The sequence below is a fragment of the Molossus molossus genome, unplaced genomic scaffold (genome assembly GCF_014108415.1).
Source record: "Molossus molossus isolate mMolMol1 unplaced genomic scaffold, mMolMol1.p scaffold_m16_p_19, whole genome shotgun sequence".
Taxonomy (NCBI): domain Eukaryota; kingdom Metazoa; phylum Chordata; class Mammalia; order Chiroptera; family Molossidae; genus Molossus; species Molossus molossus.
In genome coordinates this window covers 34,658,762-34,686,071 of record NW_023425354.1, presented here as the reverse complement: position 1 = coordinate 34,686,071, position 27,310 = coordinate 34,658,762, and the positions used below count along the sequence as shown (strand labels likewise).

Sequence of the window (27,310 nt, the reverse complement as noted above, 5' to 3'; positions counted from 1 at the left end):
GAAGAGGTACATAAGATGAGGTCCAGAAGGGTCCTGAGTACAGAAGCTTCCGTCCCCAAGAAGGTTGGAGCACACGACCCTTCTGGCAACCTAGAAGCTCTCTGAATGCTATAGTTTAGGAAATTTTTTTTTTATCCTCACCTGAGGACATTTTTCCATTTTTTTTTGTTTAGATAGAGCAGGAGGGAGAGAGAGGAAGAGAAAGAGAGAGAAACATCGATGTGAAGGGACACATCGAGTGGCTGCCACCCGCACGACCAACCAGGGCCAGGGACAAACTGCAACCGAGGTACACGCCCTTAGCGGGAACCGAACCCGGGTCTCTCTGTACCGCAGGCCGACGCTCCAACTGCTGAGCCAAACCGGCCAGGGCTAGTTTAGGAATTTTTATGGAGGCTTCATCGTGTAGGCACGATTGATTAGTAACTCAATCTCTAGTACCTCTCCCCTTAACAATAAAAGATGCCTGAATCCTCTCTCTTAAGATGGATTTGAGAATTAGTTCTCCCATCTCCTTGAGCTAGGCTTTTCTCAATCAATTAACCTTTCCTTACTCCAAAACTCTGATCTGTTCATTATTAACCTTTCTTTTGAAGCATGGGGCACACAAGCCTTGTACCAGTAACACTGTTACTCAGAAAATTACAAAGGCTTTAGAAGCTCTTGTGCCAGGAACTGGATAAAGACCAAATATATATCTTAGGGGAAAATATTTTCATTATTATTCCTTGATTGTAAAAATATTTGTGTTTTTTATACTTTGATGAAATAATTTTTGAGACTGCTAAGACCAACAAATATAAGCTGCATTTATTGTGTAAAAATTAAGAATGACTCAGGCTATATAATGATAGTTGGATATAAAATGTGCTGAATCTCAGCTTCTAGAAGAGTTGATTCTTAGCTCAATCACCCTTTGAGAGAAGACATACCAGCTCGCATGATTTCATCAACCAGGAGAATGTTTGCAGCAATCACTGTGCTGAATAAAAAGATGACAGGGTGAGTAAAACCTACCAACTCACCCAGCAATATTCAGCTACTAAAGGTACTTTGTTTTTCAATGATGTTGGCATAAGATTTTATGAGACAAAGCTATTATAAATACAAACATCACCCTTATATTGTCATTTTCATTTTTTTGCTAAGAAAGTGAAATCCTGATCTTTTTTCCAACAAAACTGACCTCAGCCCTGGCAGTTTTTGCTCAGTGGTTAGAGAGATGGCCCATGGACGAAACAGTTGGGTTTGATTCCCAGTCAAGGGCATGTACCTGGGTTGCAGGTTTAATCCCCAGCCGTGTTCATACAGGAGGCAACCAATAGATGTGTCTCTCTCACATTGATGTTTCTCTCTCAATCTCTCTCTCCCTCCCTCCCTCCCTTTCACTCTATCACTATCTAAAAATCAGTGGAAAAATATCCTCAGGTGAGGATTAACAACAACAAAAAAAGAATGACCTCATTTTTAGCATATCATTTGATTTTTTCCACTATGCATGTGGTACTGTTTCAGTAAAATTCTCTTTTTCTTCCCCCTCAAATAAACAGTAAGATTAACATTTCCTATAACTTATTGTTAGAACTAAAATGTTAGAGGGACTGTAAAATGACAGAAGCCAGTCTTAACAACTGAATACCCTGCCTTTTCATACATTTAACCATTTTTCCACTGTAGGATGGCAAAAATAATAGAAAAAAATTATGTTATCAATTATGTCTCCAAAAGTCTTTCTCGTTTATTAATACAAACTTACCAAGAGTGAAGAAGTTGTTTTTTCACGCAATAATTATCCCAAACTCCTGCATCTGCTGCTACCATTGGCTCACCTACAAAGTAAAAACTACTTTAATACTACAATGTTGATATATTAATATTTGTTGTATATTCTAACAATATTTAATATACCACCAAAACTACTACTGTCACGGTCACCATGTTGTCAAATCCAATGGTCAATTCTCAGGCCTCATCTATCAGCAGCACTTAACACACGTGATCACACCCTCCTGACTATTCTTCCTTCACTTGTCTTCGAGGACAGCATACTCACCTGTTATCTTCTCTTCTGTCTGCTTTGCTGCTTCTTCCTCTTCCTCCCTGAGCTCTTACTGTTAGAGTACCTACAGGCTCAGTCCTGGATTCTTCTCTTCTGTCTACACTCACTCTAGGTGATCTCTTCTAGACTCCTGGACTTTAAACCATATATACTCTGATGACTCTCAAGCTTTTTTCTCCAACCAAGACCTCTTTCTTGAGCTCCAGACTCATACATCCGACTATCTATTTTACTTGAAAATCTACAGATACTTCACACTTAGCTTTGCCAAAGCTCAGTGCTGATCACACACACACACACACACACACACACACACACTACAACCAGCTTTGCCTACAGTCTTCTCCAGTGGAAATTCCAACCTTCCAGTTGTTGTTCAGTTAACTCCTCTGCACAAAGTAGCCAGTGATCCTTTTAAACATAATTAGACCATGTCACACCTCTGCTCAAAATTTCTCCCTTTTCCACTACAGTAAAAGTCAGAGTCCTTAGACTGTCCCATATGCCCCTACATAATCTGACCTTCTACTACCTACCTACCTCACCTCCTTCCTCCCCTTCAAAAATATCAGACTGTGACTTTTCCCTCTGCCTAGGATACTCTTTTCCCAGTGCTTCATATGGCTAACTTCTTCTTTTTTTTCAATAGACATATTCTCAATGAGGCTTACCTTGACCACTCTCTTTAAATTGAAACCCCCTCCCCATCCTCCTGTGCTAGCATTCACAATCATCCCTATATTGTTATTTTATTTTTTCATAGAATTTATTACTTTTAAAAATGCTAAAAATAACTTATATATTAAGGTTATTTTGTACTGTCTATCCTTCCCCACTACAACAAACTCACAAGGGCAGGAATTTTTGTCTGTTTTGTTCTATGTGAATCCCAAGAATCAAATAACAAGCACTCAATGACTAAATGAATGAATGCTTTAAGAAGCTCAAAAGTAGCCCTGGCCGGTTTGGCTCAGCGGTTAGAGCGTCGGCCTGCGGTCCTGAGAGACCCGGGTTCGGTTCCCGCTAAGGGCATGTACCTTGGTTGCAATTTGTCCTCGGCCCTGGTTGGTCGTGCGGGTGGCAGCCACTCGATGTGTCCCTTCACATAGATGTTTCTCTCTCTCTCTCTCTCCCTCCCGCTCTATCTGAACAAAAAATGGAAAAATGTCCTCGGGTGAGAATAAAAAAAAAAAAAAAAAAAAAGCAGCTCAAAAGTAAACTAAAAGGTACCCAAATTTAAATATTAAAATCACTCAAACTTCTACCCTCTTACTATAAGTTCTGGGTCACTATAGTATAACCTCTTTATTAAGCAACTAATTTTCTTCCACTTTCTTACCTGTATTCAAATTGATGCCAATAGGTTCTTTTGATTCTAAATGCTCAGCCTGAACTTTTATTAGTGCTTCCTGTGGGTCATAGCCAGAATTCTGGGCAAGAACCTTAAGAAATACAAAGAACAATAAATATATATGTGGAATACCTTTATATATATACATGAATATCAAATAAAAAACATAAGGCATTGCTCTCTAGTCTTGTGAAAACACATTCATAATATAGTAATCATCTCCTTTTGAGGAATTTCATTCTTAATCTAAATCAAATGATTATTTGGTGTTTCTAGCATTTTTTGTATTTACTTAAACATTTTCCCTATGTACAACACACTAAATTCTGAGGAGGGTATTAGAGTTCTCCCATCCCCACCCCACTAAATTAATGTCCCTCCTTGCAAAAGATTTTTTTAAAAAAATGAAAGGAAGTAGAATGGTATTCTTGTTTCCCCTAGTCCCTCTCATCACTCTATTCCAGTTTTTCTTGGGCACTTGCAAAAGGAAACCTTTCTGTTTACAGCATCTTTGTGCCCCTCATCAACATGGGGAGAGTCGTGACCTGGGGCAACAGAGATGGAGATACCTGCACTCCAAACCAGGTTTATTTATAAGTGGTCCCAAAATAACAGCTGATGAGTAAAAAAGTATGACCAATGTACACTAGGTTTTCCAGTTTGTGTCAACTGCAAGATCATTACTTACTGACTTTATTGCTTTGGGGAAAGAAAAATACAGATTTCTGCCCGGCCAATGTGGCTTAGTGGATTGAGCATCATCCCATAGCTTGAGAGGTCCCGGTTCAATTCCCAGTCAGGGCACGTACCTGGTTGTGGGCTCGATCCCCAGTAGGAGACATGTAAGAGGCAGCCGATCAATGCTTCTCCCTCACATCGATGTTTCTCTCTCTCTCTTCCTTACTCTCTGTCTTAAAAAATCAATAAAAACATATTTAAAAACAAGAAACATACAGGTTTCTGATTCACAAAGATTCCAAACATTATTAATAATTTTAAAGCAAATATCAAAGAGACTTTGCTGCCCTGGCTGGTTTGGCTCAGTGGTTACAGAGGTGGCCCGCAGACTGAAGGGTTGTGGGTTAAATTCTGATCAAGAGCACGTATCTGGTTTGGAAGTTCTAGCTCTGGGCTCCAGTCAAGGGCATACAGGAGGCCCAATCGATGTGTCTCTCTCACATCAATATTTCTCTCTCTCCCCCCCCCCCTTCCACTCCCTAAAAATCAATGGAAAAATATCCTCCAGTGAAGATTAACAAAAAAAATAAAAAAGATACTTTGCTAGCCTTATTAGTAATGTTTTAATTCATGGTAATAACATATTTGAAACAGTTTTTCTGTGCTTCTAAGTGGTTCACAACCAGATTAAGGCAAAGGAAAAGGAATGGTAGTTCTCTGTCCTTCTGCTACATGAAAAAAATAATTTGGTTTCTCTCCTTTTCTGAGGAATTATAATGAAAATAGAATGCAAGCTAGTATTTGAGAGTGCTCAACAACCTGAAGTTCTCACTTTGCACAACCTAAAGTGATCATACTTTGGATACCATCAACAAAATAAAGGTCTACTCTAAAATCTAATTGAATCTCAAATTCTAAACTTTTTCATTATGATTAGTTAATCAAGAAGCGTTTCTGAAGAAAATTTTTAGAGTTACTTCAACTTTTGGAACTCAGACAACAAAGCAAGGGGATAATTTGGCTATTTCACTAAACTCCTACAAGGATTCTGAGTTGTTATTTCAAATATTTCCCTGCTTTAGCTATAAAATATCTTAAACAAAACTGTGTGAGGAAATATAAATAAATAGGTCTTGTACTCTGCTGTTAGATAATAGGGGCAACTTATAATTAAACACCTTATGTCTAACCATTTGTTTTTTGGCCATTAGGAAAGTTATACCTTAGGAATAATGAGTAGGGCATCAGCAAAAGCTTGGACTCCAAGACGAGTCCTTCCTTTTATACGGTGCTTGTAAATAATAAGAGCTTCAGCTATTGCCACTTCAACTGCACCTGCTCCTGGAACCACACAACCTATTAGAGGGGAAAAAATGATTGACAAGAGATGCCATACAGAAAAAACAACAAAAAAAAGCAACTAGCTATTTAAGTGTGTTCTACTATCTTGTCCACATATAAAACGTATTTAAATATATACAGAAATAAAATAAATTGCACAGTTCAATGATTACTTAGATGTCTTGTGAAGCATCCTGAAGTTATACAGCATTAAATAATTAAGCATGGTACAGACAATTGCCTATAAATAGCTTATTTCATTGTTTATCCTATGGCAAATAAAAATAGACATTTCTTTCACCTTCACCTTACTCCTTTATAACTACATTTAAAATGTAGTTATTGCCCTGCTGGTGTGGCTCAGTGGTTGAGCATCGACCCATGTACCAATAGGTCGCCAGTCGATTCCTGGTCAGGGCACATGCCCAGGTTGTAGGCCTGATCCCCAATGTGGGGCAAGCAGGAGGTGGCCAGTCGATGTTCTTTCTCATTAATGTTTCTATCTCTCTCCTTCTCCCTTTCTTTCTCTCTAAATCAATAAAGAAAAAATTGTTTTGAATAAATAAATAAAATGTAGTTATTTACTTATAGTAGCGAGTAACTAAATGTAGTATCTGATTTGATCATTTTTAGGGCAAGATAATTATGCCATAGTTTTTGGTAGGGAATTCTTGGGACTCGATGAAGTATTTGTTTTCTGTACTGGAGCAGAACTCAAACTTCTGAAAAGAAAAAGAAATAACCCTCCTACAAAGGCATATCTGTGGTTCCCTGTCTTTGGACATATAAGAATTGGAGGCAAAGAAATGTGAACTTGGAGAAGTCTAGAGCCAGCTTGTTCCTTGCGGGCTCAAGATCAACCATCCGACATAGAAAAAAGAAAAGAAAAAAAAAGCTATTCTTATTATTCTAAGGCAAAAGGTCTGGTTAAACACATTATTTCATATCAGGATATGACATTTATACCTGTTTGTATGGTTTCATAAAGTACATGACTCTTCTTTTCAGAAAACTTACTTTGGAATCACCTATCTTTAAAACAAAACAACACAAAAAGAAGCTCTCCTTTTATGCCCCATTGTTTTTAATTACTACCCCCTTTCTCTGCTTCACTGTACAACCTAACACAGTTGTCTACCACAGGTGATTACATCCTCACCCCCCATTGACACGTTTTTGTTTTTTTTTTCCACATCTTTATTGTTGGATGTAAAATGTATTACAGATGTTCCACATTTTCCCCCATTGACTCCCTCCTCCCCACTCCCGCCCCCCTCCCACCTTTTCCCAAACTATTGTCCGTGTCCATTGGTTATGCATATAAGTTCTTTGGTTTATTTCTTCCCACCACCCCCAACCCCTTTCCCTTTGAGGTTTGTCAGTCTAGCAATGAATTTGTGCTTCTTAATCCCTTCACCTTTTTCATCCATTCCCCCAACCCCTTTCCCAACTGGCAACCAACAAAATGTTCTCTGTATCTATGAGAATGTTCCTGTTCTTCCTGTTCATTTTGTCTGTAGATTCCATTGTTGATAGATATGTATTCATTGCCATTTTGTTTGTTCATACATTTTATCTTTTTCTTTAAAAAGACCCTTCATCATTTCATATAATAACGGTTTGGTAGTGATGAACTCCTTTAACTTTTTCTTGTCTGGGAAAGTTTTTATATGTCCATCGATTCTAAATGACAGCTTTGCAGGATAGAGTAATTTTGGTTGTAGGTTCTTGCTTTTCATCACTCTGAATATTTCTTGCCACTCCCTTCTGGCCTGCAAAGTTTCTTTTGAGAAATCAGCTGACAGCCTAATGGGAACTCCCTTGTAGGTAACTAGCTGCCTTTCTCTTGCTGCTTTTAAGATTCTCTCTTTGTCTTGAACCTTTTGCATTTTGATGATGATGTGTCTTGGTGTGGGCCTCTTGGGGTTCATCTTGTTTGGGACTCTCTGTGCTTCCTGGACTTGTATGTCTGTTTCCTTCACCAAGTTAGGAAAGTTTTCTGCCATTATTGTTTCAAACAGGTTTTCGATTTCTTGTTCTCTCTCTTCTCCTTCCGGCACCCCCAAGATGCGAATGTTGGCACGCTTGAAGTTGTCCCAGAGGCTCCTTACACTATCCTCATTTTTTTGGATTCTTGTTTCTTTTTGCTGTTCTGGTTGGGCGTTTTTTGCTTCCTTATATTCCAAATCGATGGTTTGCTCCTTGGATTTACGTACTCTATTATTGAAGCTGTGTACATTATTCTTTATTTCAGTTAAAGCCTCCTTCGTTTCTAACTGTGCAGCGATCATTTCTGACTGGTACTTTTTTATGCTCTTGAGGCCCTCACTGAGTTCATTGAGCATCCTTATAAGCAGTATTTTGAACTCAGCATCTGTTAGGTTGCTTATCTCCATTTCGCTTAGTTCTTTTCTTGGGGTTTTGTTCTGTTCTTTCATTTGGGACCTGTTTCTTTGTATCCTCATTTTGGCTGCCTCCCTGTGTTTGTTTCTGTGTATTACTTAATGAGAGGTATGGGGCTCGTTGAGACCAGATGCTGCTCGTTTGAAAGAATTTAGGAAAAACCTGAAGCAGGATCCAAGACAGGCCAATCCTATGGTTAAGCAAGTAGCAACAGCTTGGGTGGGCTTGAAAGTTGTGTGGGGCGGGGTGGGGCGGGGCCTCAGGGAGTCAGCAGGGTGGAGCTACCAGTGTGAGCCAGGTTGCTGGAGTCCCAGATATGGCGACTGTCTGCCGCCCCAGGGAAGGGCTCACCAAAGGAACAAAGGCCTCTTACAGCACGTTTGTCCCTGAGAAAGCCCCCTCTCCAGCCCTCGCTCCAGTGCCAAACAGCTCAGTTCTTCCCTGTATGTCTCTGGTGCCCCTCGAGCTGCCTCCACTCCGAGCTTAGAGGGAGAGAGTCCGACCAGTCCGTGCGCGGGCCCTTTAGGGAGCTGCCTGGGGCTCCAGCCAGGTCAGCTTCCCTGAGCCTCAGTTTCTGCTGGTTTTTCCAGCCAGAAGTTATGGGGACTTCTCTTCCTGGCACTGGAAACCTGAGCGGGGCACCTGGTGTGGGACGGGGACCCCTCAGTCCTCAGGAAGGACCTTCCCAGCCGCGGGAGCCTCCTGATTTTTATCCGCCACACTTGGGTGTGGGACCAGCCCGTCCCACCACACCGCTGCGCCGCTGCCGCCACCCCTCGTGCCGCCGCCCCTCCTACCGGTCTGGATGTAGCTGCCTTTTTTTTTTTTAATTACGTAGTTGTAGGACTTCCATTCAGCTTGATTTCAGGCGGTTTTGGATGATGGTTGTTCTGTAGTTTTGTTGTAACTTGGATGTGGTTGTGGGAGAACATGATACTGCGTTTCCCTACGCCGCCATCTTGACCGGAAGTCCACGGTTTTTTTTTTTAATTATTTATTTTAGAGAGAGAGTAAGGGAGAGGGAGAGGGCGATAGAAACATTGATGAGAGAAAATATCAATTGGCTGCTTCCTGCATGCCCCACACTGGGAATTTGGCCCACAACCTGGGCATGTGCCCTGACCGGGAATCAAACCAGCGACCTATTGGTACACAGGTCAATGCTCAACCACTGAGCCACACTGGCCAGGGCCCATTGACACTTTTTAAAAGTTACTTGTTAAATACTAAATACACACAAAAGAATATTTATATATACAGTATAAAGAATAAATGTACACATAAATATGCCCATCTACCTACTACCCAGCTTAAGAAACAGAACATTGCTGGTAACTTTGAAAATTTCCCTGAGCCCATTTCTCTTGTGAAAGCATAACATGTCAAAATTTGTGGGATGCTACTAAAGCAGTCCTAAAGAGAAATTTATTTCACTAATCACCTACATTAGAAAATAAAAAGGGTCTCAAATTAATGACCTCAGCTTCCACTTAAGAAACTAGAAAGAGGCCCTGCCCAGTGTGGCTCAGTTGGTTGGCTGGATTCCCAGTCAGGGTACATGCCCAAGTTACAAACTTAGGTGAAGGGCATACAGGACACAGCCAATCAATGTTTTGCTCTCACATCAATGTTTCTCCTCTCCCCCCCCACCCCCCAAAATCCATTAAAAATCTTTAAAAACAGAAAAGAAACTACAAAAAGAAGTCTTGGCTGGGTAGCTCAGTTGATTACAGCGTCATCCCCATTTGCCAAGGTCGAGGGTTTGGTCTCTGGTTAGGGCACATATAAGAAAGAATTAGCCAATGAGCCTGGCCGGTGTGGCTCAGTGGATGAGTGTCGACCCATGCACCAAGAGGTCACCAGTTTGATTCCCAGTCGGGCACATGCCCAGGTTGTGGCCTCAATTCCCAGTGGGGGGCATGCAGAAGGCAGCCAATCGATGTTCTTTCTCATCAATGTTTCTCTCTCTCTCTCTCCTTCTCCCTTCCTCTCCCTAAAATCAATAAAAGAAAAAAAATTGTTAAAAACAAAAAAGAATTAGCCAATGAATGCATAAATAAGTGGAACAACAAATCAATATTTCCCTCTCTCTCTTTCTCCCTCTCTAAAACCAATTTTTAAAAGCAGAAACTAGAAAAAGAAGGGCGTATTAAACCTTATGTAAAAAGAAGAATGAAAACAGTAAAGATCAGAGTGGAAATCAATGAAATAAAAATGATGAATGTCAGAAATAAAAAAGGTAATATCACTACAAATTCTACAGACATTAAAAAAATAATAAGAGAATATTATGGGCAACTTTATGCCATTAAATTTGAAAACTTAGATCAGGGATTGGCAAACTTTCTGCAAAAGGCCAGATAATATTTCAGGCTCTATGGGCCATACCATCTCTTTTGTAACTAGTCAACTCGGCCACCATAGCACAAAAATAACCACAGACAATTTGTAAATGAATGGGTATAGCTGTGTTCCAATAAAACTTTATTTACCAAAAACAGTCAGCAAACCAGACTAGCTCATAGTCAGTAGCTTAATGATCTTAACTTAGATAAAGTGGACAAATTTCTTGAAAGACACAAACTATTACAGGATAGTGAGAAGCTAGGAAAATTCTTAAGGAAGTGGCATAGGGAAACCGAGACAAGTAAATTAAATAAGGCCAAACAGTTTGGGGAGCTTGCAGCTAGCTTGTAAATAATAAGCCATTATCTTCCCTAACCAAGACACTTGAGAGCAAATGGCTAAATACCCCTTCTATGCAGGAAAGGAGAGGGAAGGGAAAGGGGAATTTTAATGCCTCTTCTCCCCAACCAGAGTATACATAGAGTAAATCACCCTGGAACTGCTAAGGTAGGAGGGAGAAAGAAAAAAAGAATGAAAACTACTAAAGCCCACTCAAAAAAAAATTGACAACCTGAATAGTCTTGTATCTATTTTAAAAATTGAATTTATACTTTAAAGTCTTCCCATGAAGAAAACTCCAATCCACATGGCTTTACTGGTGAATTCTACCAAACATTTACAAAAGAAATAATACCAATCCTACACAAGAATTCAATATTTTCAAAAAAATTAAAGCAGAGAGAATACTTTCTAAATAATTCTGAGGCCAGCATTGTTCTAAGAACAAAAAAGATAAAGGCATTACAAGAAAAATTTATACAGACCAATACTCCCTATAAATATAGATATAAAAATTCTTAACAGAATTTTAGCAAATCAAGTCCAACAATATATTAAAAAGGATAATACACATAATAGCACTATTCACAATAGTCAAAAAGTAAAGTAAAAAATGAATGTGGCCCTGGCCGGTGCTCAGTGGTTAGAGCATCAGCCTGAGGACCAGTTCTTGCTTGGTTGCAGTTTGTCCCCTGCCCTGGTTGGGGTCGTGTGGGTGGCAACTCTCTCACTGTTGATGTTTCTGTCTCTCTTCCTCCCTCTCTCCCTCCCACTCTATCAGAAGATAAATGCAAAAATGTCCTCCAGTGAGGATAAAAACTAAAATAAAATAAAATGAAAATGAAAATAAAAAATGAATGTGGTCTATACATACAATGGATTATTATTTAGCCTCAGAAAGGAAGAAAATTCTGACATATGCTACAGCATGGATGAATCTTGAAGACATTATGCTAAGTGAAATAAGCCAGCCACAAAAGGACAAGTACTATACAAGAAAAGGATGCCCACTCTCATCATTTCTATTCAACATTGTATTGAAGGTTCTAGACCATGAAATGGAGGGGGGGAGGGGAGAGAATAAAAATGTCCAGATTGGAAAGGAAGAAGTAAAACTGTCTTTATTAGCAGAAAACACAGTCATTTATATAGATAATTCAATAAAATTTCTAAGAAAGCTACTAGAACAAATAAGGAAGTTTAGCAAGGTTGCAGAATTCAAGATCAATATACAAAATTCAAGTGTATTTCTATATGTTAACAACTAACAATCAGAAATTGAAATTTTATAAATACTATGAACAACAGGATCAAAATATATGATATACAAAATAAATCTGAAAAACATGATGTGTCAGACACAGTTACTAAAAATTACAAAATACTACCAAAATAGATTCAAGAAAGCCCAGATAAATGGAGAGATATACCATGAATTAGTTCTGTTAAGATATTCCCACACTTATCTATAGATTCAGTGAAATTCCAATCACAATCCCAGCAGTCTTTTTGGTAGAAATTGGCAAGCTGATTCTAAAATTAAAAAATGCAAACCAATCTATAGCAACAGGAAGTAGCCTGGTGATTGCCTGAGGATAGGGTGACAGGGGAGAGGCAGAGAGGAAGAATTACCAAGGATCCATGAGATAACTTTTTACAATGACAGATATGTTCATTATCTTGATTGAGGAGATAGTTTCATGGGTGTACACTTTAAATATGTGTAGTTCACTACATGTCAATTATACCTCAATAAAATTATTTATTAAAACTAAGTGTTTGAAGGCATTTTTTTTTTAAAGTAGTCAATTCATTTTTATGTGTATTCTAAACTCTAAGAATCAGGTTAAATTAACAAAGGCTACATGCCTAAATCATATGTTTATCATGCTATAAAAATGCTGCCAGCTTGTATCAAAAGTGACTACAAAAAAAAGGCAGTGTCCCTTAAAGAAAACCTATATTTTTTCTTTTTTTTTTATCCTCACCCGAGGACATTTTTTCCATTTTTTGTTCAGACAGAGTGGGAGGGAGGGAGAGGGAGAGGGAGAGAGAGAGAGAGAGAGAGAGAGAGAGAGAGAGAGAGAGAGAGAGACATCGATGTAAAAGGGAAACATAGAGTGGCTGCCACCCGCACAACCCAACCAGGGCCAGGGACAAACTGCAACTGAGGTACATGCCCTTAGCGGGAACCGAACCCGGGTCTCTCCGGACCGCAGGCCAATGCTCTAACCGCTGAACCAAACCGGCCAGGGCAAGCCTATATTTTTTCAACAGGAATTGATATGCTTTCTCCTTTTCAATAATGAAACCTATGTAACTGATTATATCTTTTTATATTATGGCAGCTTAAATATTTATAGTCACTATTATGTTTGCTATACAGTATTTATATTCCTTTATTCTAGGTTGTAATTTTCTTTCAACTTTCATTTTACCATTATTTCACATCTATGTTTTTGCTTATTAGATAAATCTGGCCTATTGTTTATAAAGTTTATTACTCTATTGTTTTAGATATAATTCACATACCATAAAATTCAGCCTTTTAAAGTTATACTTTTCAGTAGTTTTTAGGTTGCACCCGGTTGTGCAACCATCACCTCTATCTAATTCCAGAACATTTTAAAAATAAAAATAAAAATAACCCAGTACCCATTAACAATCATTCCCTATTTCCTCCTTCCCTAGCGCCTCGTCATCACTAATCAACTTTTTGTCTTTGGCTTTGCCTTTCCTGGATATTTCATATAAATGGAATCATATAATACAGCCTTTTGTGTCTAGACTCTTACTCAGCATGTTTTCAAGGTCATCATGTTGTACCATGTATCAGTATTTATTTCTTTTTGTTGAATAATACCCCATTATATGGATATACCACATTTTGTTTAGCCATTCATTAGCTAATGCATATTTGGATTGATTCCACTATTTGGGTATTATGGATAATGCTGCTGTGACAAGTTTTTTGTGTGGACATATGTTGTCAACTCTCGTGTATATATAGCTAAAAGCTGATTTACTGGTTCACACAGTAACTCTATGTTTAACTTTTTGAGGAACTGCATACCTGTTTTCCAACAGTTCCCACCAGCAACTCTACAGATGAGGATTCCAACACTTATTATTGTCCAGCTCTTGACTAAAGCCATCCTAACGTGAAATGGTATCACTTTGTGGTTTTGATTTTCATTTTCCTAATGACTAATGATACTGAGCATCTTTTCAAGTGCTTGTTATTCAATTTTAAATGTGTGGTTTTATTGAATTACCTATCCTATCTCCTTTCAGAAGGAAACTGGTTATAAACTATCAATAAATAACAAATGCTAATATTCTTTCCTAATCTTTCTTTTTAAATTTTTTAAAGTTTTTTCAATTACAGTTTACATTCAGTATTATTCTGTGTTAATTTCAGGTGTACAGCATAGTGGTTAGACAGACATGTACTTTATACTGCACCTAAGGTAATGGCATGCACGCTAAGCAGTAAAAGCTCCTTCATGGTTTTAAAAATAAAAAATGATACTACAGAATTAAATTAATTGCTTTCTCATTTCATAAACAGAAGATAATTAAAATAGCAGCATACTATTAAGAATATTCCCGCCCTGGCCGGTTTGGCTCAGCGGTTAGAGCATCCACCTGCGGTCTGGAGAGACCCGGGTTCGGTTCCCGCTGAGGGCATGTACCTCAGTTGCAGTTTGTCCCTGGCCCTGGTTGGTCATGCGGGTGGCAGCCACTCGATGTGTCCCTTTCACATCGATATAAAAAATAAAAATAAATAAAAAAAAAGAATATTCCAGCCCTGGCTGGTTTGGCTCAGCGGTTAGAGCGTCAGTCTGTGGACCAGAGAGTCCCAGGTTCGGTTCCTGCTAAGGGCACGTACCTCATTTGCAGTTTGTCCCTGGCCCTGGTTGGGGTCGTGTGGGTGGCAACCAGTCGATGTGTCTCTCTCACATCAATGTTTCTCTCTCTCTTCCTCCCTCTCTCCCTCCCGCTCTATCTGAAGATAAGTGCAAAAATGTCCTCGGGTGAGGATAAAAAAAAAAAAGAAAGAATATTCCAAAGGGAAAAACCTTCACAATCCAAACTATAAATTGCCCAAAGTAAAATAAGAGAATAGTTATCATTAATATTTTTAAAATATTATACATACCATGATAGATTTACTACCACTTTAAAAATACGAGAGGTTCATATCCATCACAAAAAAGAACTTACCATCTTCAATGGCATTTTTGATGGCTCGAAGTCCATCCCTCACAGCATCCTTGATTTGTGTGAGAGTATGTTTATTTGGTCCCTTAACCAACAAGGTGACAGAGCGAGGGCTAACACAGTCCTCAATAAAAGTGAACTTTTCTTCACCCTAAAAAGTAACACAAAAAGATATCATTTTAATATGTAATGTCATTATGTTAATTTTCATGTGAATTTTTCTTTTTTTTTAATCCTCACCCGAGGATATTTTTTCCATTTATCATCAGATAGAGTGGAAGGGAGGGAGAGAGAGAGAAACATTGATGTGAAAGAGATACATCGATTGGTTGCCACCCATACAATCCAACCAGAGCCGGGACGAACCGCAACCGAGGTACGGGCCCTTGACCGAAACTGAACCCGCAACTCATTGGCCTGAGGGCCAATGCTCTAACCACTGAGAAACCGGCCAGGACTCATGTGAATTTTTCTTGTCAAGTATAACTAAATATATGTTAAAAGAAGTTACATTATATTTGAACTCTTAACAAACATTTAGATAAATAAACTGTAAAATCTATCCTGTGGATTATTCAGACCTCAAAATGTAAAACCTGAATTTAAAAGTTTAGTATTAAAAAAAAAGAGGTAGTTTACTGTACACTTTATAACCACTGCCCCCAGAAATACTCACTAATGCATATTCATGTACAAGTCCAGCATGCCCCAAGCAATCTACATTGAGGTCTTCAAAAGAATTCACAGCTATTCCACCACAAGCAAGAGAGAGTCTGAAATTACATATATGTCCACATATCTTTGGTTATGGAAAACAAAGACTAATTTCTTAAAGGTGGAAAGATATCTAACAGGGAAGACTATATTGTCACTGTATTACATTACTTTTAAAATCTGTTCTAAGAAGATAAAAACTTTCTTGTATTTCAACAAAGTTCTGAGATAGGTTAATCTTGATTTTTGACAGTTCCATTATTTACTGAAATTAAAAACAAAATATGAAATTTGTATGCTACTATTTTGCTCAACAGTGTTTATACATAAGCTAAAAAGAATGCACACAGGATAATTTCAATTTAATCTGTTAATAAACTTAGAACACATAATTATCTGCAAGCTTACCTTTCCATATTTCTTCTTTTTGCTCTTCGGAGAGCTACTATACCATGTTTTGCAAGTGCATCTAAGGAAAGTGGATCAATTCCCTATAATCAAATTAGCACAAAAGTTACAAGCATGTTTCAAGCCAGTAGTTCTTTTTTTTTTTGGTATGTGCCCCTAGCGGGAACCTAACCCGGAACTTTCTGGTCTGCAGGCCCACGCTCCAACCGCTGGGCCAAACCGGCCAGGGCTTAAGCCAGTAGTTCTAAAACTTAAACTTTTTTTTATCTCAGCACTGCTTCACACTCTTTTTTTTTTTTTTTTTTTTTTTATCCTCACCCAAGGACATTTTTCCATTTTTTGTTCAGATAGAGCGGGAGGGAGAGAGAGGAAGGGAGAGAGAAACATCGATGTGAAGGGACACATCGAGTGGCTGCCACTCGCATGACCAACCAGGGCCGGGGACCAACTGCAACCGAGGCACGTGCCCTTAGCGGGAACCGAACCCGGGTCTCTCTGTGCCGCAGGCCGACGCTCCAACCGCTGAGCCAAACCGGCCAGGGCTGCTTCACACTCTTAAAAATTACTAACAGCCCAAACAGCTTTTGTTTATGTGAGCTGTATCTATAATATTTATATTATAAATTAAAATTGAGGAATTAAAAAAATATTTATTAATCCGCTTCATATAAGAAACCCATTTATGTTAACATAACATTTTTTAATGAAAATTTACTATGGTTTCCTAAATAATCAAAAAAATAAAGTGAAGGTATGGCATTGTTTTACATTTTTATAAATCTTTTTAATGTTTGTCATGTTTTTTTGGTTTGGTTTCTTTTTGTTGTTGTTGTTGTTTTTAAAAGAGAGAGGAAGGGAGAGGAGGTAGAGGGGAAGAGAGAGAGAGACATCAATCGGTTGCCTCCCACATGCACTCCTACTCCTACTAGAGATCGTGCCGGAAACCTGGGCATGTGCCCTGACCAGGAATCAAACCAGGGTTTGGTGCACAGGACGACGCTCAACCAACTGAGCCATACTGGCCAGGGCTTTAATGTCTGTCTTAATAGAAGACAGCTGGATTCTCTGCTTCTACATTCAATTTGGAGCAATATGTTGTTTTGTCTAAAGTGTAAGAAGAAAACCTTGTCTCACAAAGATATGTATTGGAAAGTGGAATGATATTTTAATAGTCTTTTCAGATAAATATGGATATTCTTTGATGCTATACTAAACTGCAACATATGGTTAGTTTCAATGTGAAATATGGAATCATATCAATGAACTTTCCATACTCTCTCACATTAAAATCCATTTGTCCATCTTACACTTTGAATTGATTATTAGGCATTTAGAAAATATGGATTCACTAAGTTAGGCAGAGCTCCCAAATGTAGACACATTCATAGTTATAAAATTATCAAAAATATCACCTTTGCTAATATATCACTAATATTATCAGAAAAGTCTTCTTTTTAAAAGCTGTCAAGCTCACAATAGCAGATATAGATTTTCCAAAATTCTAATTTTTGTTTGAAGGCTCAAATATTATCATTGGCAACAAATAGTTGTTTTCCTTCAAGTGACAGTATTGCTGCATTCATTTTTGAGAAAAAACTACCAAATAACCATGTCTAAATAAAGTTAGTTTGGCCCTGGCCAGTTTTGCTCAGCGGTTAAAGCATCAGGCCTTGGACCAATGAGTCGCATCTTCGACTCTGGTCAAGGGCACATACCTCAGTTGCAGTTGGTCCCTGGCCCTGGTTGGGTTGTGGAGGAGGCAACCAGTTGATGTGTCTCTCTCACATAGATGCTTCCCTCCCTCTCCCTCTCTCTCTCACTCTCTCTGTCTCCTTCCCTCCCTCCTGCTCTATCTGATGATAAACAGAAAAAATCCTCAGGTGAGGATTAAAAAAATAAAATAAAGCTAGTTTGTCTGTCAGTCATTCTTTCAAGTAAAAATGGCATTGCATGAAACTCAATTACACAAGAGCTTTCCTTCAACACAACCATATTTTGATATGCCATAAAAATGTTTTGTGCATATTTGTCATACAATTAAGGATCAAAATTTAATAAAAATAATACGTTTTACTACTTCATCAAGACATTCTTATATGAATGTATGAATGTCTTGTGTGTTGGTGTAGCAATAAAGAGTATGATGAATACCAGTACAGTATGGTGCTACTGCTTTCATTTGTGCTAAGACACTAGTAGTTTTGCCTACCATTGCTTTTGCATCATCATTGCAAATGTCAACACAATACAAAACACATTATTATTAATATTATGAAAATAGTTTTGTTTTCATGAACTCCCTGAAATGGTCTTAGGGACTCTTAAGGGTCCACAGACCACACTTTGAGAAACATTGAAGAATATTATAAATAGTTAAAATCTAAACATTTTTTCTCACCTTTTGATTAACAACAACGAATCCTCTGTTGGACTGAGCACAGACTTTGTCTTTCAGTTCTATTATTTTTTGTACTCTATCGTCAATAAATTTTCTTTCAGCTTTTACCAATCTATCTTTTTCTTCTGCAGTCTTATAAAAGAAACCTGCGCTCACCTCTCTAAAAGATTAATAAAAACAAGCTAGTAAAGGCAATGGGGGGAAGAGGAAAAGGTAGACATTTACACTAAACAGTGGGAGGGAAGAAAGAAATTAAAAAAACACTTTTAGAGAAAACAATTTCAAAGTTGTAAAGAGTAAATGACATACATACGTTTTTTCGTATTCTAGTGATACATTGCAAGTAAGGATAAATGCATCTTCTACTCGCTTCTTCATTTCTGGATGGCGGGCACCATGATCCAAAACTAATCCTCTGATCAACCTATTAAAAATATATAATTTTTCTTTCTTTCTTTCTTTCTTTAAATATACACTCTAAAATTTGACATAAAATTAGAATTATATTCTTAAAGTTGTAACAGAACTGCTAGGGGACACAGTTTCTTTACACCAACTTTAATCCTAACACATAATTAGTAAAATTAGAAAAGATAATCTACTTTAACACACTGTGACTGTTAGGTCCCAATGACATCAACCCAGAATTATCCTCTAAATTATGTGGCTCAAACATGAAACAGCTGATCAAGTAATAAAAAGTAGGCAAACAATGAGTTTCTTAGGAATACTTTTTCAAAATAATTATATGAAACAACTGAAAATTGTTAACCTAAATGTCCAACAATAGAGCACTGGTCAGCAAATAATGGACCAACTATTTCAGTGATGAAAACTATTTAGTAACACAGAAAAATATTTACAGGGATAGCTGATAAGCACAGAATGACAAATTGAATGTAAAACATGATTATAACTATTCTTTTTCAAAAAATAAGCACCTTGCATTAAAAATGAAAAAAAAAAATGTAAGGAAACTAAAGGGTTATGCTTGAATGGTTAGGAATATGGATAATGTTGGGGGAAGATTTTTTTTGTCCCTGTTTTCCAAATGTCCTTCAAGAGTACATATTTTTATAACTTTTAAAAATTCATTTATGCCCAATTAGAGAATGGAATTTCTACTTATGAATCTTTTATAACCAATATTTGTTATGCATTAGAGAATTTTTAAATGGTTAAATATAATTATAAGGAAGTTTTCAAAGTTTTAATCGAACTAAATTACTCTAATTCCTAACTTAACGTAAAGATATTTTATTTAGGAAGAAACAAACTACATATTTAATATTCTTCACTCTTCAAGTCTCCTTTGCTCTTCCCCCTCCCTCACTCTCAGCAAATGACCTTGCTTCTTCAAGAAAAAAGATATCACTACCTCTAACAATCCACCTGCACTTGAACCTGATCCTCCTATGACTACAAATGAACTGTTCATGCTCCTCTCTAAAGTTAACCCCTCACTTGTATACTACATACTACTTCCCCTCTCTGCTCCCCATTCCCTGACATCACTTCTTTCTACCTAAAGGAGCATTTTCATTAGCATATAAACTTGCCATAATTCCCATCTCTAAAACAAGATTCTTTTCATTCAACCCTATTTCCATATTCCCTTCTAACTACTGGCCCATTTCCCTGTTCCCTTTTATAGCTAAACTCTTCTGAGTTGTCTACATTTGCATCCTCACTTCCCAAACCATTCTCTCAAGCCCACCTTCAATCTGACTTTCATACCCACCCCTTTACTGAATCAGCTTTCATTAAAGCTACAAAAAAACTAAGTGTTTTCCCAATCTAAAGGTCAATTCTCGGTTCACAACCATTTGCTCAAAATTTCAGCAGCATGTGACATAGCTGATTATTCTCTCCTTCTTCAAATACTTTCTTCTCTTAGTTTCTAGGACACTGCCTTCTCTTGGCTTTCCTCTTATCACACTGACCACCCCTTCTCAATCTCCTTTACTGAATGCTCCTTATCTTCTCAATTCTAAACATCAGGGTTTCCAAAAGTTCCCAATCCTTAAACTTCTACTTTTCTTTATCTATATTTACTTCCCAGATGATCTCATCAACTCTCATAGCTTTAAGTCATCCATGCACTGATGACTGCCAAATATGTATTTCCAGTACAGATCACTAATCTGAACTGCAGACACATTATCTCCCCACTCTCTCTACTCAACCTCTAATAGGCATCTAAAATGGAACATTCCCAAACTGAACTCTTGATTTAGTTCCCCAAACCTGCTCCTCCGTCTTCATCCCAGGAAAGGGCACCTCCTACACTTTTCCAGCTGTTCATGCAAAAACCCGAGGCAACCTTGACTCCTCTATGTTAAATCATGAAGAAATCCTCTTGCTCCTCTTCATTCTAGTATATATACCTGGACCTAAATCATTTTCATTTCTCACCTATATCACAACAGATTCTTAACTGGTCTCCTGCTTCTACCCTTGCACTTCCTACCTTACTCCACAGTATTCTCCACACAACCAGAGATCCCTCTGAAATACGAATCAAAGACTTGTTGCTCTCAGCAACAGTAGGCTAATTTGGACCAACATTACTACCAAAAACAATGCTGGGTTAAACAGAAGAAAACTTTAAAAATACTAGGAAAGCTATAAGATAGTACAGAGCTACAAAAAAATAATTTTCTTTTCAAAACTGAAAAGAAAACAAGAACTCTAAGAGGATATACTAGAAGCAAGCAGCCCTCACATGAACTTGCAGTTAGAATTCACAACTGGATAGTCCCCAAAAGTCTCAAACTGAGCTCCTTGCAGCAGCAAATTCAAATTCTCTGTGCAGAGACTTCCAGTCAAGATGGCAGGTATCGCGTCCTCCCAAAACCACATCAAAGTTACAACTAAACTACAGAACAACCATCATTCAAAACCGCCTGAAATCCAGCTGAATAGAAGTCCTACAACTACGGAATTAAAGAAGCAGCTGCATTGAGACTGGTAGGAGGGGCAGAGGTGGACGGGCTGCTCCCACACCCATATGTGGCAGATAAAAATCAGGAGGACACCTTGGCTGGGAAGTTCCTCTCTGAGGACTGAGGGGTCCCCGTCCCACACCATGCACCCCGCTCCCCGCTCAGGGTTCCAGTGCCAGGAAGAGAATCCCCATAACTTCTGGCTGGAAAACCCAGCGGGAACTGAGGCTCAGGGAGGCTGAGGAGGCTGGAGCCCCAGGCAGTTCCTCTTAAAGGGCCTGCACACAGACTTATCAGACTCACTCCCTCTAATCTTGGAAGGGAGGCAGCTCGAAGGGCACTAGAGACATACAGGGAAGAACTGAGCTGTTTAGCACTAGAGCAAGGGCTGGAGAGGGGGCTTTCTCCGGGACAAACGTGCTGTCAGAGGCCTTTGTTCCTTTGATGAGCCCTTCCCTGGGGCAGCAGACAGCCGCCATATCTGGGATTCCAGCAACCTGGCTCACACTGGTTGCCCCGCCCTGGTGGTTCGCTGAGGCCCCGCCCCACCCAACTTTCAGGCCCACCCAAGCTGTTGCCACTTGCTTAACCATAGGATTGGCCGGTCTTGGATCCTGCTTCAGGTTTTCCTAAATTCTTTCAAACGAGCAGCATCTGGTCTCAGCGAGCCCCATACCTCTCGTTAAGTAATACACAGAAACAAACACAGGGAGGCAGCCAAAATGAGGAGACAAAGAAACAGGTCCCAAATGAAAGAACAGAAAAAATCTCCAGGAAAAGAACAAAGTGAAATGGAGATAAGCAACCTAACAGATGCTGAGTTCAAAATACTGCTTATAAGGATGCTCAATAAACTTAGTGAGAACCTCAGTGAATTTAGTGAGGGCGTCAAGAACATAAAAAGGATCAGTCAGAAATAAAGAAGGCACTAACTGAAATACAGAATAATTGACACAGATTCAATAGTAGAATAGGTAAAGCCAAGAAGCAAACCATCGATCTGGAATATAAGAAAGCAAAAAACACCCAATCAGAACAGCAAAAAGAAAAAAGAATCCAAAAAATTGAGGAGAGTGTAAGGAGCCTCTGGGACAACTTCAAGCATGCCAACATTCACATCTTGGGGGTGCCAGAAGAAGAGAGAGAACAAGAAATCGAAAACCTATTTGAAACAATAATGGCAGAAAGCTTCCCTGACTTGGTGAAGGAAACAGACATACAAGTCCAGGAAGCACAGAGAGTCCCAAACAAGATGAACCCCAAGAGGCCCACACCAAGACACATCATCATCAAAATGCAAAAGGTTGAGGACAAAGAGAGAATCTTAAAAGCAGCAAGAGAAAAGCAGTTAGTTACCTACAAGGGAGTTCCCATTAGGCTGTCAGCTGATTTCTCAAAAGAAACTTTGTAGGCCAGAAGGGAGTGGCAAGAAATATTCAGAGTGATGAAAAGCAAGAACCTACAACCAAGATTACTGTATCCTGCAAAGCTGTCATTTAGAATCGATGGCCATATAAAGAGTTTCCCAGACAAGAAAAAGTTAAAGGAGTTCATCACCACCAAACTGTTATTATATGAAATGATGAAGGGTTTTTTTTTGAAGAAAAAGATAAAATATATGAACAAACAAAATGGTAATGAATACATATCTATCGACAATGGAATCTACAAACAAAATGAACAGGTAGAACAGAAACATTCTGATAGATACAGAGAACATTTTGTTGGTTGCCAGATGGGAGGGGGGTTGGGGGAATGGGTGAAAAATGTGAAGGGATTAAGAAGAACAAATCAGCCCTGGCCAGTTTGGCTCAGCAGTTAGAGTATCGGCCTGCGGTCCCGAGAGACCCAGGTTCGGTTCCCGCTAAGGGCATGTACTTCAGTTGCAGTTTGTCCCCGGCCCTGGTTGGTCGTGCGGGTGGCAGCCACTCGATGTGTCCCTTCGCGTCGATGTTTCTCTCTCTCTCTCCCTTCCTCTCTCTCCCTCCCACTCTATCTGTACAAAAAAAAAAAAAGGAAAAAATATCCTCGGGTCAGGAAAAAAAAAAAAGAAGAAGAAGAACAAATCGGTTGCTAGACATCAAACCTCAAAGGGAAGGGGGTTGGGGGTGGGAAGAAATAAACCAAAGAACTTATATGCATAACCAATGGACACAGACAACAGTGTGGGAAAAGGCAGGAGGGGGTCAGGAGTGGGGAGTATGGGGTCAGTGGGGGAAAAATGAGGAACATCTGTATTATATTCAACAATAAAGATTAAAAATAAAAATAAAACAAAAAAATTAAAAATATATATATATATAAACAAATTCTCTGTGCAGAAAAACACATTTCATCCTAGGTCACAAATTATTTCTACAAATACTTTTTGCAAACATGAGTGGCACATATAGAAACAAAGGATGGTGTGAGAACCAGTAAAATACAATAAACACCATAAACAGATGAATAAAGATGAGTGACAGATATGTAGTAAATCACTATTCTATTTTACTTTTAAATATTATAATTATCAGACATGAACTATACAGGGTTGGGCAAGTTGTGAGTATGAAAAACAGTTTATATTATTATTTAGTAATTATCGTATTATTTATTTGTAATACAATTGTAAATCTACTTTTGTCCACCCCTTTATGTTTAAAGAAATAAAATGTAAGTTTGGGAAGATATTCAGGGAATAGGAAAGCATAAATAGTGACATGGCAAATTTAAGAAAGAACCAAATAGGATCTCTATAAATAAGTAAAGATATGCACACAGCTCTGGCCAGCATAGCTCAGTGGTTAGAGTGTCAGCCAGTGCACCGCAGGGTCACAGGTTCGATTCCCAGTCAAAGGCATGTACCTGGGTTGCAGATTTGATCTCTAGCACTGGTCAAGTCACGTGCAGGAGACAACCAATCAATGTGTCTCTCTCACATCACTGTTTCTTTCTCTCTCTCTCTCTTCCCCTCCCCTCCCTCTACTCACTCTAAAAATCAATGAAAAAATATCCTCCAGTGAGGGTTAACAATAAAAAAATAAATAAAGATATACACACATATATTAAAAATAAAGTATTTACTGATGAAATATGGCATCTGGACTAGCTTCAAAATAATCCAAGTTTGGGGCAGGGGAAAGAAAAAAAGGAATATATAAGGAGAAATAAGATTAGCTATAATCTGAAAATGGATAACAATGAGTAATAGGTATGTAGGAGTTCACTATTCTATTCTACTTTTATATATGTTTAGAATTTTCCATGATAGAGTTTAAAATGAGTTAAATCCAAAATCAACAAGATGCTACATATTCCAAATACAGTGATACCTCGGTTCTCGAACGCCTCGGTTTTCGACCAAATGGAGATTCGAGAAACTTTTGTCTCGGAATCCGAACAAATATTTGGAACTCGAACTTCTGAGATGAGCCGAGTTGAGCCGAATGGCGTTCATTCGGCCCAGCGCGCCTTGCTTGCGTCATCAGTGTGAGTGCAGAGAGAGAGTCACGCTTTGTGGAGAGAGTCACGCTTTACACTGAATTTAACCCTTAGACATACTGTACACTTTTATTTCTTGTTGAGACTTATGTTTTTCTACATATTATATACAAATTAGGCCAGTAAATAGGCATTTTCTGGGGCTTGGAACGAATTAATCTAGTTTAGTTTCATGTTGTTCTAAAATCACACACATGCTTATACACACTGTTCCTCTAGCCTCTTCATAGCAGTTATTATCACTTATTTGTTTACAATCTCCAACTAGAAATGTAAGCTTCTTGGAGAAATTCTGTTCTGTTTACTTTTCATTCCTAGCCCCTAAAACAGTGACTGTCTTTGAGAAGTATCCAATTAAAACATGTTGAATGAATAACCAATGAAATTAGTGAAAGGACATCTGAAGATAACCAAATATTCTAGAATCTATGTACTGCCAAAGTTTATGTAATTTACTTTGTATCTGTTTCCGATTTGTGCTTCATCTCCATGATTTCTACCATGAAGAGATCAATAGGATAACCTGGTCTTCTAATAGCCAACACAGAATCCACCACAGCCTGAAAGAGAAGTGAACGAGAACAGTAAATTACTTGGTCTCAAAAAAACAAAAAAACAATTCCCTGGCCCAAGTAATCTGTCATCAGACTAAGCAGGTAAAGAGCTCCAGGCTCCAAAACATAAGGCAAGGCCAAAAAGTGTCCCTAGGTCATAGACACTAATAATTCCAGCCTAAAGGGTCCAACCCTTTAATTTTACAGATAAGAAAACTAAGACAAGACTTTAAGAAATTATATCTTGCCCTGGCTGGTTTGGCTCAGTGGTTAGAGTGTCGGTCCACACACCAAAGGGTCTTGGATTCAATTCCCAGTCAACTGCACATACCTAGGTTACAGGTTCAATCTGGGAGGCAACAGATCAATATGTCTCTCACATCAACGTTTCTGCCCACCCCCAGCTCTCACTCTCACTCTCTCTCTCCCTCCCTCCCTCTCTCCCTTCCACTCTCTAAAAAAATCAATAAAAAAATATCCTTGGGTAAGTATTTAAAAAAACGTTATGGCCTTAAGACAAGGTCTAAACAGTACCAGCAGGGCCAGGGCTAGAATTTAGGTCTCTGGAATTGCCAAGCCACCATTCTTTCTACTATACCAAGACTGCTCAAACTTTTCCACCAAAGGACACCTTAATTATAGAAAAGGAAATGTAACATAAGGGTAGAGCTCAAATTTGCTGGCTATAACATCATGAATTTTTCTTTAATAGAAATAATTTTATTATTATTTTTATCAGTTTAGAAACTTATACTGTCATGTGTTTTCTTTAATAATATTGTTGGGTATTTGGCCAAATGCAGGCAATGAAATCTTTTTAAAGAAATTTTTGTTGAATTGATTGGAGTAACTTTGGTTAATGAAATCATACAGGTTTCAGGTGTACAATTCTATAATACATCATCTGTATTTTTTTTTTTAATTTTTGTTACAGATGTTTCTCCCCCCCCCCCCCCCTGTCCCCAGTTTGTTGTCCATGTCAATATAAGTTCTGTGATTTATCTCTCCCCCACCACCCCCTCTACTGGAGTTTGTCAGTCTGTACCCCCCTTCCACGTCTCTGGGACTACCCCATTCCTCAGACTGTTATGTTCATTATATTTCACAAATAAGTGAGATCATATGATACTTGTCTTTCTCTGTTTGGCTTGTTTCACTTAGGATGATACTTTCCAGGTCCCTCCATGTAGTCTCAAAGGATAGGAGATCTTTCTTTCTTACAGCTGCAGAGTAGTAGTGTATATGTACCACAGCTTTTTTATCCATTCGTCTACTGATGGACACTTGCGCTGTTTCCAGATCTTAGCTATTGTAAATAGTGCTGCTACAAACATGGGGGTACATATATTCTTTCCGATTGGTGTTTAAGGCTTCTTAGTGTATATTCCTAGAAGTAGGATCACTGGGTCAAATGGAAGTTCAATTTTTAATTTTTTGAGGTAACACCATATTGTTTTCCATAGTGGCTGCACCAGTCTGCATTCCCACCAGCAGTTTACTAGAGTCCCCTTTTCTCCACACCCTCGCCAACACTTGTTGTTTGATGATTTGTTGATGGCAGCCATTCTGACAGATGTGAGGTGATACCTCATTGTTGTCATCATGAATTTTTTAAGTTTTGTCTTTTATCGTGAAAACTTTCCATGTCATGCCATTATACATACATGTCTGTTCTAATGGGAAAATGATGCTTTTCCTCAAATACCATAAAGTATAATTGACATTCCAGAAAGATGTGTCTCATTTATTCTGCCAAATATCCCCCAGGGATATGCAATTTGAGAAGCATAGCACAATACACCCTATTGTTTGGCTCATAAAGTAATATAAAAATTACTACAGCCCAGCCAGAGTGGCTCAGTGGATTAAGGGTCATCCCATGTACTGAAAGGTCCCAGTCAGGGCACATGTCTGGGTTTCAGGCTCGATTCCCAGTAAGAGACATGCAGGAGGCAGCCAATAAATGTCTTTCTCTCTCTGAAAAAATAAAAATGTATTTTTTTAAATGACTACAGAAATTAAGTGTTACAGTAAAACCATCCTAAGATATAAATAAAGCAGAAAATA

The 27,310-nt window shown here is 38.5% G+C and overlaps 1 protein-coding gene and 1 non-coding gene across 2 annotated transcripts in view; one reads left to right on the top strand and one right to left on the bottom strand.

The window, feature by feature from the left end:
• Positions 1 to 799: 799 nt before the first annotated feature.
• Positions 800 to 27,310, bottom strand: part of CCT6B (chaperonin containing TCP1 subunit 6B) — a 39,086-nt gene continuing 12,575 nt past the window's right edge. The window contains exons 5-14 of the mRNA XM_036268481.1: positions 25,146 to 25,249; positions 18,575 to 18,685; positions 18,262 to 18,421; positions 15,864 to 15,946; positions 15,418 to 15,514; positions 14,745 to 14,892; positions 5,311 to 5,444; positions 3,399 to 3,501; positions 1,757 to 1,829; positions 800 to 982 (exon numbers count right to left, since the gene is read on the bottom strand). Of these exons, the coding sequence (XP_036124374.1) occupies positions 910 to 982; positions 1,757 to 1,829; positions 3,399 to 3,501; positions 5,311 to 5,444; positions 14,745 to 14,892; positions 15,418 to 15,514; positions 15,864 to 15,946; positions 18,262 to 18,421; positions 18,575 to 18,685; positions 25,146 to 25,249 (1,086 nt within the window). The 3' untranslated portion in view covers positions 800 to 909. The remainder of the gene's footprint in view (positions 983 to 1,756; positions 1,830 to 3,398; positions 3,502 to 5,310; positions 5,445 to 14,744; positions 14,893 to 15,417; positions 15,515 to 15,863; positions 15,947 to 18,261; positions 18,422 to 18,574; positions 18,686 to 25,145; positions 25,250 to 27,310) is intronic.
• On the top strand, positions 6,172 to 6,302 carry LOC118635150. The gene has a single exon (XR_004960488.1). It is a non-coding gene; the product is annotated as a small nucleolar RNA SNORA38 (small nucleolar RNA).